Source organism: Nicotiana tomentosiformis, chromosome 11 (assembly GCF_000390325.3).
Source record: "Nicotiana tomentosiformis chromosome 11, ASM39032v3, whole genome shotgun sequence".
NCBI lineage: Eukaryota > Viridiplantae > Streptophyta > Magnoliopsida > Solanales > Solanaceae > Nicotiana > Nicotiana tomentosiformis.
In genome coordinates this window covers 20140816-20158798 of record NC_090822.1, presented here as the reverse complement: position 1 = coordinate 20158798, position 17983 = coordinate 20140816, and the positions used below count along the sequence as shown (strand labels likewise).

Sequence of the window (17983 nt, the reverse complement as noted above, 5' to 3'; positions counted from 1 at the left end):
TATTAAGCCTCTTACTTTTCCTTACCTGGTTACTTTGCCTAATGTATTCAAAATGAAAGTGACATGCACTGACACTCTCACTTTAGATCCTGAAATTTCCTTGGCCAATGTGCTTCTAGTTCCTTCTTTTCAACATAACATGATTTCTCTTGCTCAATTAATTATACAAATAAATTGTTTTGCCTTATTTTCCTCTTTTGCTTGTGTTTTGCAGGGCCCTCCTTTAAAGAGGCCAGTGGCACTTGGTAGTCTTCAGAATAGACTCTATATTCTCAACCCTGCTACACTCACTTCTAGTTGCAACTCTGTTTTCAATACTTTATTTATAAATACCATTACTGCCAATTCCATTAATGATATGAATAAAAGCATTAGTCTTTCACATTATCTTGTTTCTTCTACTTATGTGAATGCTGATGAGTTTCCTGTTTGTACTTCTTCTTCTGCTTTATCCTTTGATCATTCATGGCATATTAGACTTGGGCATTTGCCCTTTAGTAAAATAAAAACTATTTCTTCCCTCTGTACTAAATTGCCTAAGAAATAGTCATTTTTGTGTCTTATATGTCCTATGGCTAGGCAACAGAGACTCCCTTTCCCTAATAGTGAAATACACTCCCCTTCCCCTTTCCAACTTGTACATGTGGACCTTTGAGGACCTTCCCATACTCAAACATATAACGGTTTTAAATATTTCATGACTTGTAGATGACTACTCTAGAGAAACTTTGACACATCTCTTGTCCTCTAAGGGTAATGTCTTTACTATCTTGCAGTCTTTCATTCATGCAAACTCAGTTCCATTCTTTAGTACAAGTGATTAGGTCTGATAATGCTTTTGAGCTAGGCTCTAGCTCCATATCCATATTTTTCTTTTCTGCCAATGGGATACTACATGAAACATCCTGCCCACACATACCTCAACAAAATGGTGTTGTGGAAAGGAAGCATTAACATCTTCTTGAGACTGCAAGAGCACTCCTGTTTCAATCCAAATTACATGTCAAATATTGGGGAGAGTGTATCCTAACTGCCACATACTTTATTAATAGATTTCCTTCTCCGTTATTGAAAAATAAATCACCTTTTGAACTTCTTCATGGAACTGAACCTAGTATATCTCACCTAAAGACCTTTGGTTGTCTCTGTTTTGTAGCTGTGCCTAAGCCATATAGGGATAAATTTAAATCTAGAACTATTATCTCTGTCTTCATTGGTTACAATCCCAACAAGAAGGGATATAAATTGCTCACCCTGTCTAACTCTAGCATTTTCTTTTCCAGGGATGTCATCTTCCATGAACATGTTTTTTCTTATTTTGCTCCTAATTCCACTCATTTATTTCCACCTCTTATTCCTTCTGTTTCTCCGATTCTTCTTTTTCTTATATGTCCCTTGTTCCCACTAATACTACTCATAACTCTTCACATCTTCATGATCCATCATCTTCTCACTTTCTTCTTCTTCTTCTTCTTCTCCTCTTCACCCTTCTCTAATTCTTCTATCTTCTCCTCTTCCTCTTGTGCTCAGAAAATCAACCAGAACCTCTCATCCTCCCGTATATCTTGGTGATTATGTTTGTAATATTGCTTCTACTTCTAGGGTGCTTTTTGTGTCTTCTGAAGATTGCTTGTAAGAACCTAAATTCTATCATCAAGCTGTCTCTCAACCTGCTTGGCAAGAGGCTATGATTAAGGAATTTCAAGCCTTGGAAGCCAACAACACTTGGGACATAGTCCCTCTTCCTGTTGGTAAAAGGCCATACATTGTAAATGGGTGTACAAAGTTAAATAAAGGGCTAACGGGTCTATTAAAAGATATAAAGCATGGTTAGTAATTGGGGGGATACTCAACAAGAGTGTATAGATTTTAATGAGACTTTTTCTCCTGTAGTTAAGATGACTACTGTTAAATGCCTTTTATCTGTAGCAGCTAAGGTGGGCTGGATTGTTTACCAATTTGATGTGAATAATGCCTTTCTAAATGGAGATTTAGATGAGGAAGTTTTCATAAAAATTCCTCAAGGTCTTTCTGTCACATCTTCTGATTCTATTCCTGTTGCTTCTTTAGCTTGTAAACTAAATAAGTCTCTCTATGGGTTGACACAAGCCTCTAGGCAGTGATATGCTAAGTTTTCCACTGCTTTGCAGTCTGAGGGTTTTCAGCCTAGACTAAATGACTATTCTATGTTTAGGAAGTTATCAGGGGTTCATCTCACTATTGTAGTTATATATGTGGATGACATATTAGTAGTTGGAGAGGACATGTCTGAAATTATTTCCCTTAAACACTTCCTTGATGACCAATTCAAAATTAAGGATCTTGGGGAAATCTATTATTTTCTTGGTTTTGAAATTGTTAAGCTTCCTCATGGTTTCTTGGTTGGTCAGCATAAGTTTACCACTAGTCTTCTCCAAGAATATAACTGTTCTGCTATGAGTCCAGTTGTGTCCCCATTGGATCCTCATGTCAAACTATCAGCTGAATCTCATGATCTGCTTCCCGACCCTTCCATTTATAGATAATTAGTTGGTAAACTGAATTATTTGCAGCATACTCGATATGATATTTCCTCCACAGTCCAATACCTCAGTCAGTTTATGTCTGCTCCTAGGGTGCCTCACTTAGAGGTTGGTTATCATGTACTGAGATATTTGGCCGGTACCTCTGATTTAGGGCTCTTCTTGAACAATGATGTTGACATTTATCTGAAAGGACACTCTCTTATTCTAATTGGGCCAGTTGTTCTGATAGCAAAAGATCAGTTTCTGGGTTTCTCTGTTTACTTGGTGGTTGTCCTGTCTCCTGAAAATCTAAGAAGTAACCCACCATAGCACTATCTTCTATAGAGGCTGAGTATAGGGCCCTTAGAATATTGGTAGCTGAAATTAGTTGGTTGATTCATTTGTTGGGTGAACTTGGCATTGATAATCTCTGTCCAATCCAGATATATTATGACAATCAGACTGCTGTTCACATAGCCAAGAATCCTATTTTTCACGAGTGTACTAAGCACATCGAGGTGGATTGTCACTTCGTCAGGAATACGTTAGCTGATGGTCTTATTTCTCTTCACTCTATTTCTACTTCTTCTAACATGCCGATATTTACTAAATCCTTACTTGGTGTGCAGCAACATAGATTCATTGCCAAGCTTAGAATGGTCAGCCCTTCCAGATTGAGAGGGGTACTGGAGCTGAAAATACTAGTAGGGATCAGCCTGGTTAAGTAACATGCCCAATTTTATTTAGGCCCAAATGTAAATTAAGCTACCAGCCCAACTTGTATATATTAGTTAGTGTATTACAATAGACAGACATATTTTTATTTCATTCTTTACACATCTAATAAAAGATCTTTCTAGAGCTTCTCTCTCTACTACTGTTGCCAAATTAGGGTTCATCGATCTATGGCTTCTCACTGCCGAATCTGAGTGTTAACATTTATCGTTGTTCATGATTTACTTACTAGCTTGCGCATGACACCTGATTATTTCGATCCTAACAAGAACCCCTCAAGATCTATACTCAAAAGACAAACTGAACCCAAATTATCATTAAAAAAGGAAGTAATTAGCCCACTTGACCATTATCTATGTGCAATTACAACTTTAACATGCAGAGTATTAAGCATACATTTTCTCAAAAAATGCTTCAATTTATTCTTTATGTTCGTTGATAACAAATAAGACTACTGAAATAGTGCAGTGACTAAAAAGCTTGACATTATAATTTTTGTGCAAAAGAGCAATTTTGCGAGGTCTAAGTCAGATCTTTTCTTATCGTTGTCAAAAATTATACAATAGTAATATAAAACCTATTTTAGTTTCTAAACGAAGTATGTTTAAACGTTAACTTAAAATTCAGTCAAATCATTTTTTTTTTTGGGAATCTGTAACTTTTATTAGGACATACTAAAGTGCTTCTAAACTATTATACAAAATACTAATACCCTTAAGGGCATTACAGTTGTCAGGTTTGACCAACACTCTACAAGCACCGTCTACTGCACGCTTAATAAAAGTAGCGTTGTTTTTGTCTGCCAGCATCCTGGTCATAACAAGAGGAGGTGATACTGCTAAATAAATAGGTTTATTGATGTTGGTCTCGTAGTCTGCTTCCCTAGCTAACAAGTGAGCTACTTCATTACCTTCTCTGAAGTTATGCATGACCTTCAGCTTTCCTATTCTTGATATTAGCCACCTGCAATCATGAAGTAAAGTGTTGTAAGTAGGGTATCCTTGATCCAGGTATTGTATTACCTCGGTTGAGTCAATTTCTACTTCTAGAAGCGTGAGATTCATATCCAAAGCTAGTTGAAGACCTTGTTTGAATGCCAAGATTTCTGCATGGAGTAGAGATACTGCTTGTGAGGAATGATGGAAGCCAACAACCTAATCACCATTGATATTTCTTATCACCCCAATACCACAAACTAATATATCTCGTTTAAAAGAATCATCAATGTTCAGTTTATACCAGCCGGTAGGAGGCTTATGGCGCCATTAGATTTAGATAGAAATCTTTTTAGCTATATTGCTTTCTCTATCAGTAAAAAGCTTATAGTCCACAACCTATGATGGTCTTGGAACTCAAAGTATTATTTGTGTTGTTGAGTTTATTTCTATTCCTATTCGTCCAGAGGCTCCAGATTATAAATGGAAAGAGATCCTTCCACGATATATAACTATTACTGATCATGATGTTTTAGATATTTAATTCCTAGAAGCCAATATTTATCATCAGTGTCGACTACATGGTGATCTATTGTAACACCCAAATTATTCCAAATGTTCTAGGCAACATAGCAGTGTAGGAATATATGGGTAATAGTTTCTTGAGAATTTCTACATACCGGACAAGTTACATCAATGTTCATGCCTATATAATTTAAGTGCTAACGACAAGAAATTATATCGTGATAGCATAACCATAAGAAAAGATTAATTTTATTGGGGGTGTGCAAGCGCCAAATCCATGTGAAATCTTTCTCGATATTAATGGTGCCATCAATAAGCTTGATTTAGCCGGATACCTACTAGGTTTTTGATTTCTATGAAATGGAAAATTTGTTACTGTTTTATCTTGGTTTTCCATTGCTTATTTTATATATATCAATTTCATAGATTATTTTTTAATTATTGTCAATCCCCTCTTACTGTCCTTGTCAACGGCTAGAAATAGGAAGGGGATGGTGCACGAAAAAAAGTTTTTTACAATTAATTACGAGGAGACCTTTTAATTAAAGAGTATACTAGGTAAACTCACCCAATTTACATGAAACCTAAACTATTATTTTTTCAAACTTAGATCCCACCAAACTCAAATTCGTGAATTTCTTGAAAACTTCAAGAAGAAAATCTTTTACACAAAAATTCTAAACAACAAGATAGGACACTTAATCTTTATAAAATAAGGCATGAAATTAGTTATTTCATATATAATCCTGTTCTAAAGTTTGGCTACGGCAGTTCAAACTTCAAACTCATGGTTTGAAACTTGAGTTGTTATTATAGAAATATTGGAGATGCCTTTCATATGTTAAATATATGAATCTCACACCACTATCACGTTCTTCACCTTTGTAGGTAGAAAATTTGAATGATTATGCAATTTATTTAAATACAAGTGTCAATATTTATTACTCGGTGTGTAGGAGAAATTTAACGTTTAAAATAGCACCTTAAAAGTGGTTACCCCCGTTTCGACAACTTAATTGAGAATCCTCCGTCTAATATGTTTCGACAATTATGTTTGGCTCACTTCATCCATGTCGAACTTCAATCGTGATAATTTTAACTTTAGACACAAGGTAGCTTAAATTTAAATGAATTATAAATATTGGCTATCTTTTAAATAACTGCCTAAAAGGCTAAAAGCGGATATCTGTACACTTCGGCCAATTAAGTGGGAGAAATTTAAAAATAGCCACAGTTTCAAAAGTTATCGAAATTTAGTCACTTTTCATGTAAAGATAAATTTGAACGAAAACACTGTTCAAAATCCGGAAAATACTCCAGCATAATATACTGAAATTCTAGTATAATATACTAGAGTTCCAATATACTTTGCTGGAACTCCAGTATAATATACTGGAGTTTGGAGTTCCAACAAAGTATACTGGAACTCCAAAGTATATTATAGTGGAGTTCCAGCAAAGTATACTGGAACTCCAGTATATTATACTAAAGCCATCAAAGTATACCGGTCCAACATAATATGCTGGAAGTTCATACACATGTGCACCGAACTCCAGTATATTATGCTGGACCGGTCTCTGTTGCAGCAAAATAGTGACTATTTTTCAATGACTTGAAAAATACCGGCTATTTTTGAATGACCAGTCCGAAAATTGGCTAGCCCGTGCTAGTTTAACCAATTAAGTTGGAGCAGTTAAGTTAAAGGGCTTATTTGTTATTTTAGATGATAGAATGATAGAGTTGTGTTTGGATACGAATATACTTTTGGGTTATTTTTTGAAGTTTTGTGATTGATTTGCGTGAAAATTTTGGAAAACAGTTTTTTGGAGTCTTTTAAATTTTTGAAAATTTTTAGAGAAAAATGATTTTTTTTTGAAAAAAAGGTAAAAATTTATTATGTCCGCTCTAAACCTCCACATTTCAAAATCTACAAAAGGACCATTCAGAAAAGTTTCTCTTTTACACACACGTCCCTCTCTCTCCCTCTTTTCTTTTTCTTCCTTTCTCGAATTTGGCGCGTAAATCCACCATTGACAACTCTAACCTAGGGCAAAACTCATCACTTCAATTTTGAAAATCCACAAAAATGGAAACCTTCAAAGAGCAACTCGAGCAGATACACACTTTTTTATCATCAAATAAACCATTGGCTTACTCGACGCTGCTTCATCTCCAGCAACAATCCGGCACGGACTCTTCTTTCGTTCAATTGCTCGCCGATTCATCTTCTATCATCGTGCCCTATATTCTCGTCGATATATTCAATAACGATGAGGAAATGTGAGTCCCTCCTAACATTCTTTTCAAAGAGTTTAAGTTCTATGTAATGATGGTGTAAAAAGTAGAATCATGTCACTTATTAGATAATTACAGCTTATTCTCTTGATAACTATTACTATATCGTTCCATTTTATGTGATGTTGTTTGACAGGACACTAAGTTTAAGAGAGAAACAGGGAAAGACTTTTGAGACTTGTTGTCTAAAATAAATCATAGATATTAGTTTGAGAAGTTTACAGTTAAACTGTTTCTAACTATAGAAAAGTGTTTCTTTTCGGTACATACTTAAAAAAAAAGTGAATCTCATAAATCGTGCTAACTATTAATTCGATAAAAATGATAACTAAACTGCTATTACAGTACAAGATTTGCTGATAGTGTAAAAGAAATTCTATTGTCAGTTATTTAACTTAAAACCCATTTCAAAAGAATTCAATTTATAGAGTGACATTGATGATACTAATTGTTGTAATTTACATTAAAAATGTGATTTAACGTGTTATACGAGGTTACTGGTCACACATATTGTGGACATGTTACCTGTAATTGATTTCTAAGTAACTTGATAATGTTTATTTTAGTGTAAATATTTTTACACTAACGAATTGTAGCAGGTAGTTACCATCTTTTTCAGGTTTAACAAACTACACTTACTATGGTTACTTCTAATTGGTTTCTAAGTGATCTGTTAATTTGAATTTTTTTTTTTTGTCTTCAAAAATTAAACTCTTTATTTCAAAATTATCTCTTTGCTTTGGAAACTTTAGGAACTGATTCTGTTTTTGCTTTTTTGTTATGTCTCCTCAAAATTTTAGTGCTGCTCAGGCTTTGAAGTGCTTGGGATTTATGATTTATCACCCATCTATAGTTGGCTCAATCGAAGGTTCTTTCCTTTGCCCTTATTTTATTTTGGTTTTGGTATTCTCTGTTTTTGGCTTATAAGATTCCCTTGTAGTTGTCCATTTGACTCTCAAAAGAGGCATCCTAAGTTAGTCCCTCAATCTCAAAATGTTGGGCACTTTATACTTTGCAAGGATCGAATTGACCAATTGTTGGAGTAAAAATTAGAGGCAGATAGATTTGTAATTGAAAATGAAATTTAGAGTTTTAGCAGCCACAAACACACACACGCACACAAAAAAAAAAATCCAAAGTTGCACCTTGAGTTCTTGCTCAAAATTTTTAAAGAAATAAAGCAGGGCGAATGTGATGAAGTTAAAGAGTGCATCTAAAGAATTAAAGTATGTATGTATTTTGAAAAACAATAAACATGCCACAAACACAAATATGAAGGAGATAGTTTCTTTTTTCTTTTCCTTTTTTCCTTTTTTATGTCATACATATGAGGCCACATGTTTAAGTCCAAGTTATTCATTTACTGCTACTGTACAAGTACACGTCTCGGGGAAGATTCAAAGTTCTGGAGGTAACGTAGCTTCGATGACTAAATGTAGGTGACAATGCCACGGCTATTGTTGATTCTCTTGTTGAGGTTATTACGACCACCAAGATTAAGGTACTCTGAACTTTTTGAGAGGCAACAAAATAACGTATTTGAGACAACATTTGCTAAGAAATATTCTTGGAAAATTTGACGTAGCTATTGCTAATTGCAGTCTGTTTGCAACTTGGGTGTCTGGTGTATATCAATGCAGCAGTTCAACTCGTCGCTTTTGGATGCACATTTTCAGTCTTTGCTGAGGGCAATTACTTATGCCCTTGACAATCCTGTTGGTTCTCTTTCAGTCACATTTGAGGCTATGCAGGTATATCCGAATTTATTGTGCGATAATCTGTCTAACCTAATACTGTGTAAAGTCTGGATCTTGTCAAAGAGTAGGAGTTCAAACTCTTCTGTCTACTCTCCACAATATCATATAATGAGTAAAGAAATGAAGGGAGAATAGCTATAATTTGTACCTGAATAGTAATCAGAATTGCAAATTAAAAAAAAAGTATTCCTTTACTGGACTCCTCTTTGTACACCTTTTGTCTATAAGCCAAATGCACTACAAGATATTTTGGAATTTTTTCTCCTGATTATTCTCTGTAATTATACTGCTATAGGCTGTAATGAAGTTGGTGAGTACGTCAGCTCAAAATATGAGAGCCATGTCAAACATATGGGCTCCTCCAGTTTATAGAAGGCTTGTCAGCAGTGATAAAAGGGAAAGAGATATGTCAGAACGTTGTTTATTGAAAGTCTCTAGCGTGATATGTCCTCCACCAGTAAATCTCTCAAAGGTAGCAGATGATACTATATTTCTTGTTTGCGTTATGCACTTTGTTTCTTATGCTTCCTGAGGAGATAAAAAAGAATTGCATCTCTAGTATTATGTATTTCTACTTAATCTCCAAAAACAAAAAGCTATCACCTCAGTCCGAAACAAGTTGGGATCAGCTATATGAATCCTCACTAACCATATTTCTCCATTTAAACTCATCTCATGCGAATATTATACAAAATAAAAATAAAAATTAAAAAGTACTAGAAGTTCTTTATATTTTCTACCAGCATATAAATCTCTAGCAGGGGTAAAAGACTCCTAGAAAGCTTAGGACCTGAAGGAAACGTGCTAACATGGTTAAAATATATTCACAATTAATTTGTATCGCCTGCACAAATATATTTTTATTCCATTGTGCTTCGAAGGGGTCTGTTTCCAATTTACTAATTTTTAGTGTTTTGAAAAATTCTGCATGAATGAAGGATCCACGTAACACAATAAAAAGTGCATATCTGGACTAGGAGGCATTAATTGCCTGTTCACATTTGTTTATTAGTATAGGGCTCCATAATAAGAGCCTACGTTATTAGTATAGGGCTCTATGATAAGAGCCTATTATCCTAATGGTTGTTGAGGTGGAATGATAGTTTAAGGTAGCAGCGGAAAGATGTAATCGAGTTAAAGTTTGGGTTTCAGAATTATGGGAACACAGCAAGTGCACCACATGGATGTGCTCTCTGGAGACATATAAACTGTTTGTTGGTGGAATTTCAAGAGCTTATTGGGTTAAATATTGGGAATGGGAGAAGATTTAAATTATGGGAAGACAAATGGTTTTTGGAGAACACTAGCTGCCTCTTTCCTGATTGTACAGCATCGTGCTGAACAAAAAATTGTGTTGTAGAGAGACAATCCCTTTATAATAATGTTGAGCATTTGTCTAGAGAGAAACCAATGATGCTTTGGTGGAAAAGGGAGAAATTTCTGCTTTGTAAAGAATAGATGTATCCTATGCTTAAAACTGTGTAAAGTCGATTCTAGTTATGACCCTGATGCTATTCTGGAGTTACTGGAGTCCTTGCAGATTCCAAAGATTCCTTCTTGCTTATGTTTGTGCCTGTTCAGTACTAGCTTGGTAATGAATGCTATTATAAATAAAATTACCTTTTACCTATCAAAAAAGGGGGTATAGGGATCAAGCAAAATCCCCCTTCACCCAAAACCCTTATCATTAAAAAAAATTAGAAAAGAAAAGGCCGAGGAAAAAAAAAATGATAAAATGGCTATAGTTCATGTTAAATATTAGGTGACACATTTTACTGATTTTTATGAAACAGGCCCTTGCCATAGAGTTGAAGAAAACTTTGCTTTTGACAATGGAGGAGCTACTGAACCAAGGCCTGAAGATTCAAACTCTACTAGCATGGGGATGGTTTATGCGTCTACTTGGACCTTATGGAATGAAATATAAGCATTTGGTAAACAAATTGCTTAAAATTACAGAACAAACTTTTCCAGACCTTGATCCACAGATTCAGAGTGCTTCGCTGGTACGCTATTCATTCATCTAAATTTGGCACATCCTTTAAATCGACTCCAGAGAATTTAATGCAACTTCAAGTTAAGCAAAAGTACTTTCCTAGTATTTGACATTACGGGATTCAATCCATATTCATAAGTATTCCTTGCTGACAAAGCTGTAGTTTGATTTGCACTGTGAATGCTGCATCATTGGCACCGTTAACATATCTACCAGACTCTTTAACTTTTTTTTTTCTGATAGGTACCAGACTCTTAATTTTAAAATGACCATATCAACCTTATGTGATGTTGATATCCTTGCTTAGGATTGTTGAATATTGACATAACTTCGATGAACATTGATTAGCATCTTACACATGTTCTGGTGTTATCAGTAAAGTGTCCAACCAAGATTTCTGCATTATCTATCTAGCTGGAAATTTCAGTTCTTACAGTCATCTCTTAGATACCAAGAAGCTAAATCCCCTTCCTTTTAACCTTTTCTTAATACAACTTCTTTAGTTAAATGAGTTCTTCAATTTTTTTAATTTGCTTGCTTTAAGTAATAGAAAAGGCTTATTAAAATGAACCATTAAGAAATAAATTCTTCTGGTTTTGTTAGATTTTGCTTGCTTGAAATCATAGAAAAGACCTGTTAAAATGAACCAACTTTAAATAGTGCTTTGACCAAGTTACAAATTGCAATTTCATCCATGAATAATTGATTTGAGGGAGAATTCTAGGATATTTTCCTGATAAAATAGATCAGGTTTCTCAATTTAATTAAAAAAAAATCTTTTAAACTCACGAGTAACTTAATACAAATTCATCCATGAATAATTGATTTGAGGGAGAATCTAGGATATTATCCCGATAAAAGAGATCAACTTTGTCAATTTAACTATAAAATTCTTTTAATCTTACGAATTAATCTGAAGTGTGTATTCAGTTTTTATTGCTTAATTGTATACCAATTGTATTTTGAGCGTCATATAAAATGTTTGGTGTAAGAAATTTATAGCCTCCTATAGCACATATCTGCCCCATCCCTATTTGAATATGGTATATTTTCTGTTATCTATAGTGTGAAAATTCTTAACTGCCCAATTTGTTGTTAGTGCCAAGAATTTTATTTTCATTGCAGGAAGTGCAGCTCATTGTGCCATTTTCTCTATAAAGCGCTTCCACTAACTTGACTTATTGAATATTTGGAGGATATTTAAAGTTAAATGTCTGCCGTATTCCTTCAGATTGCCTGGGAATGTCTCATTGATGCTTTAATCTGCTCGACACTTCATGATCCTGAAAGCAATGCACTTGTAAAGAATTCTGCGGGCCAAACTGTATTCAAGGGAAACAATCCAACTGAAGCTGATGGGTTTTCCAAGAAGATCAAACTTGTGTTGACGCCCCTGATAGGAATCATGTCAAGTAATTGTGATGCATCTGTCCATGTATCCTGCCTGAATACATGGTCTTATCTTCTGTATAAGCTCGACAAGTTAGCTAGCTCTCATGCAGTGGTTAAAACAGTTTGGGAGCCCATCTTGGAAGTCGTCTTCAAGGTTGGACCTGTCAATAAGAATATATGGTCATGGAGTTTCTGCATTGAGCTGCTCGATAATTTCATTTCAGCAGGAAACAAAGATGTAAATAGTAAGTTAACCGACCAGAAGGCTGATTGGTTATCTAAAGGTTTCATAATGAAACTTCCAGAATCTGCAAAATGCTCATGGAAGTATCATCCAATTAAATGGTCACCTTTGGATCTTGGAAATTTGGAGTTTTCCCTAAACATGATTCATGGTGTGATCATGCAAGGGTCAAATATTACTCTGTCCCATGAAGTCAGGACAGTGACGTACAGTGCTGCCTCAAGTTTGTTTCAATCTCTACTGAGATCTGTTAAACATTTGTTGAAATCTGACCTTATAACTTATGACGGGGTTATCTTTTCTTTGAATATGATGTTTAAGTTTTTGAAGAGTGTATATGAGAGTATGCATTCAAGGGATGGCGGTATAGATGATTTGCAATCGCTTCTACTTCAGCTTCTGGAGGCTTTCGTTGAAGAATTAGAACCATCAACTTTGCAATCCCCTCTTTACAAGGTGGCACTAGATCTAAAAAATATTGAGAAGTCAGAACCAGTCTATAGATTCAAAAATGCAAAAATACCAGATATCTGCTTTATGAATTATAAGGAGAAGGTATCACCAGTTGCATGTATAACTTTGCTCTATTTCCATTCAGTAACCAAGTCAACGTTGAAAGCACCTGATTATGATATAGTCGAATGGATACACAAATTTGTGAAGCTTTTGCTCTCCTCATACGAGCCTTTGGAAATTCTCCATCTCTTTGTTAGTTTACTATACAGAGAGAAGATGTCGTGTTGCTTTGAGATCTGGGTAGCTCTGGCAAACTGTCTGAAAGATTACATAGATAGTAATAGCTTTCTCTCACTTTTCAAATTGCAGCCGGATAGTCCTGGTTATGCTACAATAATACATTTCCTATGCTATCCATTTGCTGCATACTCTTGCCCTAAGGTGCATCTCAAGCTTCAGCATGTAATTGAAGCATGGATATCACTTCATGTTTCTCTTAGTCGGGCATCGGAAAATGGTTATCCTACTCTTACTGAGGACCTGTGCTCAATGCTCTGTTCATATTTCAATGAAGCATTAACTAAGGGCGATCTTGTCGCTGAACCACAGTCAAGTGTAAAGGGTCAGGATATCGATGTTCTTTTATTGTTTGGAGAAGCAATGATATGTGCTGTAGAACAAGCTTCTTTGACAGCAAAATCTAAAGCTAAAGAGAGCAAAAGTTGGAGATCCAGCAATATCAAGAGTAGCTTGGAATTCGCGTCCTGGTAAGCAACATGATATTGCAAAATTTCCACTTACTGAAGCAATTACCTATCTCACTGTTGAGATTGGCTGGTGGTTTAGAATATTTAAGAAGTTAAAGCGAAGGCCTCTTGACAGGTCAAAAATATTGAATCATTATACTGATGTTTAGGTAACAGTCAAACCAGTAACATACCATTTAACTTTTCTACCTATAGGCTATAATTATACTGGTCCTATTTTAAGATTGCTGCTCCATAGAAAACTTTAGCACTGCAAATTCATAAAAAATGTGTTGCTGCAATTGGAAGCTGTACAGGTAGAATGATTTGGTTGAAACACTGATCTGCTTCATAAAGAATACTTGGATTTTTGACGGCCTTATTTTGATCGAAAACTCGGTTTGTTGTTTTCCTCCATTTTGTTGAGTAAATAACCAAAGTTACTTTTTTCTTTACTTAGTCCTTTGCTTTCGTGAGAAGCCGGCAACATTATAATATGTCTAAGTAAAAGCTTTTAATGGCGTCCTTAGCTATTATCACTTATGTTGAGTCTTTCAGTGATATGAAGAGCATTGTCATGTACCATTTCCTTTAAAACAAAATTTGTCAAGCAAGAAAACAGTTGAAGAAAGAGTGGGAGATAGAAAAACTCTTGAGCAAGCTCAGATAAGCTTTATTCTGCATGTACTTCAAATCTCTACTTGTTTCTTATGCGCCCACTGGTTCTGCAGCTTCGTGAAGCTATCCTGGGAAAAGGATAAAACTAATGTATCAATCAGCCTCATCACAACAAGGTAATGACTTCTTATTTTACTAGTTTTGTTGAATGATATATGGCGTCGCTGCTAACTATGAGAATTTCAGGCTGCTATCGTCACTGATTCACTTTGTTGGCTGCTTGCACTTGCAGAAGGATATAACATTATTCATCGAGGTTTGTACTTAGACTCTCTTCTATCTCTATAGCTATGGTGCCATTAGATCCTATTCTTTAGGTGGAAAATATGTATGAACTATTAGTTTAAAGGGAAAAGGGTCAAATATAACCCTCTACTTTGGTATATTGTTCACATCTAACCTCCGTTATAATATCGAGGCATATCTACCCTTACCGTTAGGCAAACTTTTTAAAAATGGCCTCCACCAAACGGAAAGCCACCAAATTAAAAAAATACCTATTTTTTTTAAAACCCATTAATAACCCGTTAAACCCCTTTTGTTTACTGCACTTCTTCCTCACATATTAGTCATCTCCTTCGTAGTCACTTGTTGAATTCAAGAAGTGAAAGACATAAAAATACCGATAACCATATATTCATTTATACTTTGAGTCCCAATTCTTTTAATATCCTTATTGTGTGTTTATTATATTCTACCTTTTCTAATTTTCATTTTTTTCTTCTAACTTCTCTTTTTGTTTTTTTCCACCATGTCGAACTGTACCGAGTATTCATCATTTTCTTTTCACCATGACTTGAATGTTTATAGCATCTTATTAGGTTGGCAATTCTGAAGTCTTAAGGTAGCTACCGAAGTATCCTCCAACAGTGAGCCTTTGTTGACGAGTATTCACGCACCATGATTTTCTTATTCTGCTTTAAACATTTGGGCAACAAGTAATTATTTCCAAATCACCCCTTACGAACCAAAGTTAGATTCCAAGATATAGGATGGGATAGTCAAAATTCTTAGTAACAACTGAACTTATAATGAATAAAAATTATAAAATAATTAGAGGAGATTCAATTTAATATCAAGCTACAATCCGAGTAGTTCATCAAGAATGAAAGAAAGTACACCAACAAGTTGGAAAGCAACTTAACAACCTAAGTACACTAACTTAATGTATTAACCAAACACAAGTATTATTAAAGTATATATCAGTTGTTACCAACATACAAACCACCTGTCAAGTTTGGATTACATTAGACAAAGGGATGCCATATTATAACCACCCAAAAAAAAATAACCGAAAGTGATAACATGACATCCTAATGCCACCATGAACAACTAATAACCAAAAATATAAGTTCTTATTAATCCTACTTCCACCATCATTCCCGGTCTCTCTAAATGAATAAAATAAGTTAAGACGTTTCAGAAATCTAGGTTCCGTACTTTTAAATCTAGGTTTGGGATAATGAATTTTTTTTAAATGATTATTTTATTAATCTGGTGGCTTTTCATTAGGTGGAGGGTATTTTTAAAAAGGTTGGCTAATGGTAAGGGTAAATATGGCTTCATAGTATAACAAAGGGTAGATATGAACAATATACTAAAGTAGAGGGGTATATTTGGCCCTTTTTTCTAGTTTAAACTATGTTGATTTGTTATTCTCAAATTGTAAAGAGCATTTGCCATATTTTTCTCCTTTTTCTTCTTTTCCCTTTCAAGGTTGGTAAGTCATACCTTGCATCATCTTTTCATCTTCTAAGTATCTCTCCCATATGTATACCACTCTACTGATCGTATTATTAGATTGGAAACAGAGACGATTAGCAGCAGTATGGATCCATTACTTAGGGTGTGTTTGGTATTGAAAATGTTTTCCATGGAAGATATTTTCCTAGAAAATGTTTTCATGAAAAATGAGTGGTTTTATCACTTATTTTCCCTTGTCCAAACGAGCCGGAAAATATTTACCTTTTCCGGAAAATATTTTCTAGTGTTTGGTTAGAGAGCAGAAAATATTTTTTTATGCTACTCTTCTCACTCCCCTTCCCCCAAGTCCCCCCGTTTCCTTGCTCCCCTCCACCCCCTCCCCCAAAAAAATACCCAACGTTTTCAGGACTTTATTTTCTTCAATAATTTAATTATTCTTCTAAAAATTCACACAAACCCAAATGAACTAATGTGCTGCTTTACTTTTTTACACAAAAATAATGTTGAAATTTGTGCTCCATAATTAAAAAGCAAATACTCTTTTTTTGGTTGAAAAATAAAAGTACTCTTTCTACAACATGAAAATAAAGTACTCATTTTGTTGAAATGAAAGAAAATACTTTTTACTACGTCATTTTACTGAAATGAAAAAAATACTTTTTCTACATCCTTAAAAGAAAATACATTTTTTGTTAAAATAAAAAAATTACTTTTTTATAGCATGAAAAGAAAATACTCATTTGTTGAAATGAAAAAAAAAATTCTATCTATAACATGAAAGGAAAGTACTATTAATAATATTTTTATTTAGGGTGGGGTAGGGGTGTGGTGGGGATGGAGAATATGGTGAGGAAGTTTGAAAAAGAGTTTTGGAAAATGTTTTCCCTCCTTTGATAGGTAAAACATTTTCCTCCAAAATGAGTTAATGAAGAAAATGTTTTCCAAAACATTTAAGCCAGTAAAACATGGAAAATTGGAAAATATTTTCCGGAAAATGTTTTCCTTCGTACCAAACACACCCTTAATCTGCTTTATTTTTTTTCCCCCTCTACTAGTACAGAGGTTTAATTTCTTTACCACTTCTCATCAGATCATGACAAGTTCATTGCTTCTGTGGGTGTCACATTTTGAAGCTGAAGACAGTAACTTCAAAGATCAAGTTCAACAGTTATGGATTCAAACGCTGAACTGTTTGCAGAAAGTGCGACCAATAATAGAATTCAATTCCTCTTTTCTTCAGCTCCAGGAGCCTCTTCTTGAGAAAACTCTTGATCACCCAGATCCCATCATTTCCAACTCTACTGTTAACTTCTGGAATTCTACTTATGGAGAACAGATCAAGTTAGATTACCCTCAATGCTTACTTCCAATCCTGGACAAGCTGTCAAGGAAAGGAAAAATAAAACTCTGCAAAAAGCGCCTGTCGCCCAATGGTAAAACCAGTTCTGAGGTAGATAATGTTACAGCTCCAAATAGATACAAGGTGCCAACAACACTGCGTAGGTGCTCAAAACGAGTTGAACTCTTGGGCAATGCAGCTAATAGTTCGGAGGGAAATGACAAAATTTATCCAAAGTCAAAACGAAGGCATACTGAGCTGACAGAACATCAAAAAGAAGTGAGAAGAGCACAACAAGGTCGATCAATGGATTGTAGTGGACATGGTCCAGGAATCAGGACATATACCAGTGTTGATTTCTCTCAAGGAAATGAAGAATCACAAGAAAGCCAGGACGTTAGAGATGCAGATTCTATTTTGGAAATGTTGCGCAAAGTTAATTAAAAATTGCATTTTAACTTTATGCTATCTTGTAACTTTTAACAATACCGCTTGTATATATGTACTATTGTGTTGAGCCGAGGGTCTATCGAAAATAGCTTTTTTACGTGCTCCATATAGGGATAAGGTTGCGTACACACTACCTTCTCTGTACCCTACTTGGAGGAATACACTATTGTTGTTGCTTGTATATATGTATACGGGAGCTAGCCTTTGAGTTACGGGTTCAGCCAAGC

The 17983-nt window shown here is 34.9% G+C and overlaps 1 protein-coding gene across 1 annotated transcript; it reads left to right on the top strand.

Annotated features, from left to right (window-relative positions):
- The first annotated feature begins 6677 nt into the window (after positions 1-6677).
- On the top strand, positions 6678-17981 carry LOC104106499 (uncharacterized). Its single transcript, XM_009615060.4, has 10 exons — positions 6678-6979; positions 7795-7862; positions 8434-8495; positions 8596-8745; positions 9047-9223; positions 10545-10757; positions 11979-13606; positions 14317-14379; positions 14450-14519; positions 17058-17981. Exons 1-10 carry the CDS (start codon positions 6786-6788, stop codon positions 17748-17750), a joined length of 3318 nt encoding a protein of 1105 aa, XP_009613355.1. The 5' UTR covers positions 6678-6785; the 3' UTR covers positions 17751-17981.
- The last annotated feature ends 2 nt before the right edge of the window (positions 17982-17983 follow it).

Bases quoted from the DNA above. Each gene is read 5' to 3' on its own strand.
- LOC104106499 (XM_009615060.4), top strand. From the start codon at position 6,786: ATGGAAACCTTCAAAGAGCAACTCGAGCAGATACACACTTTTTTATCA. The intron at 9,224-10,544 runs GTAGCAGATGAT...TTTATGAAACAG, and splicing joins CACCAGTAAATCTCTCAAAG to GCCCTTGCCATAGAGTTGAA. The intron at 13,607-14,316 runs GTAAGCAACATG...CTGGTTCTGCAG, and splicing joins AGCTTGGAATTCGCGTCCTG to CTTCGTGAAGCTATCCTGGG.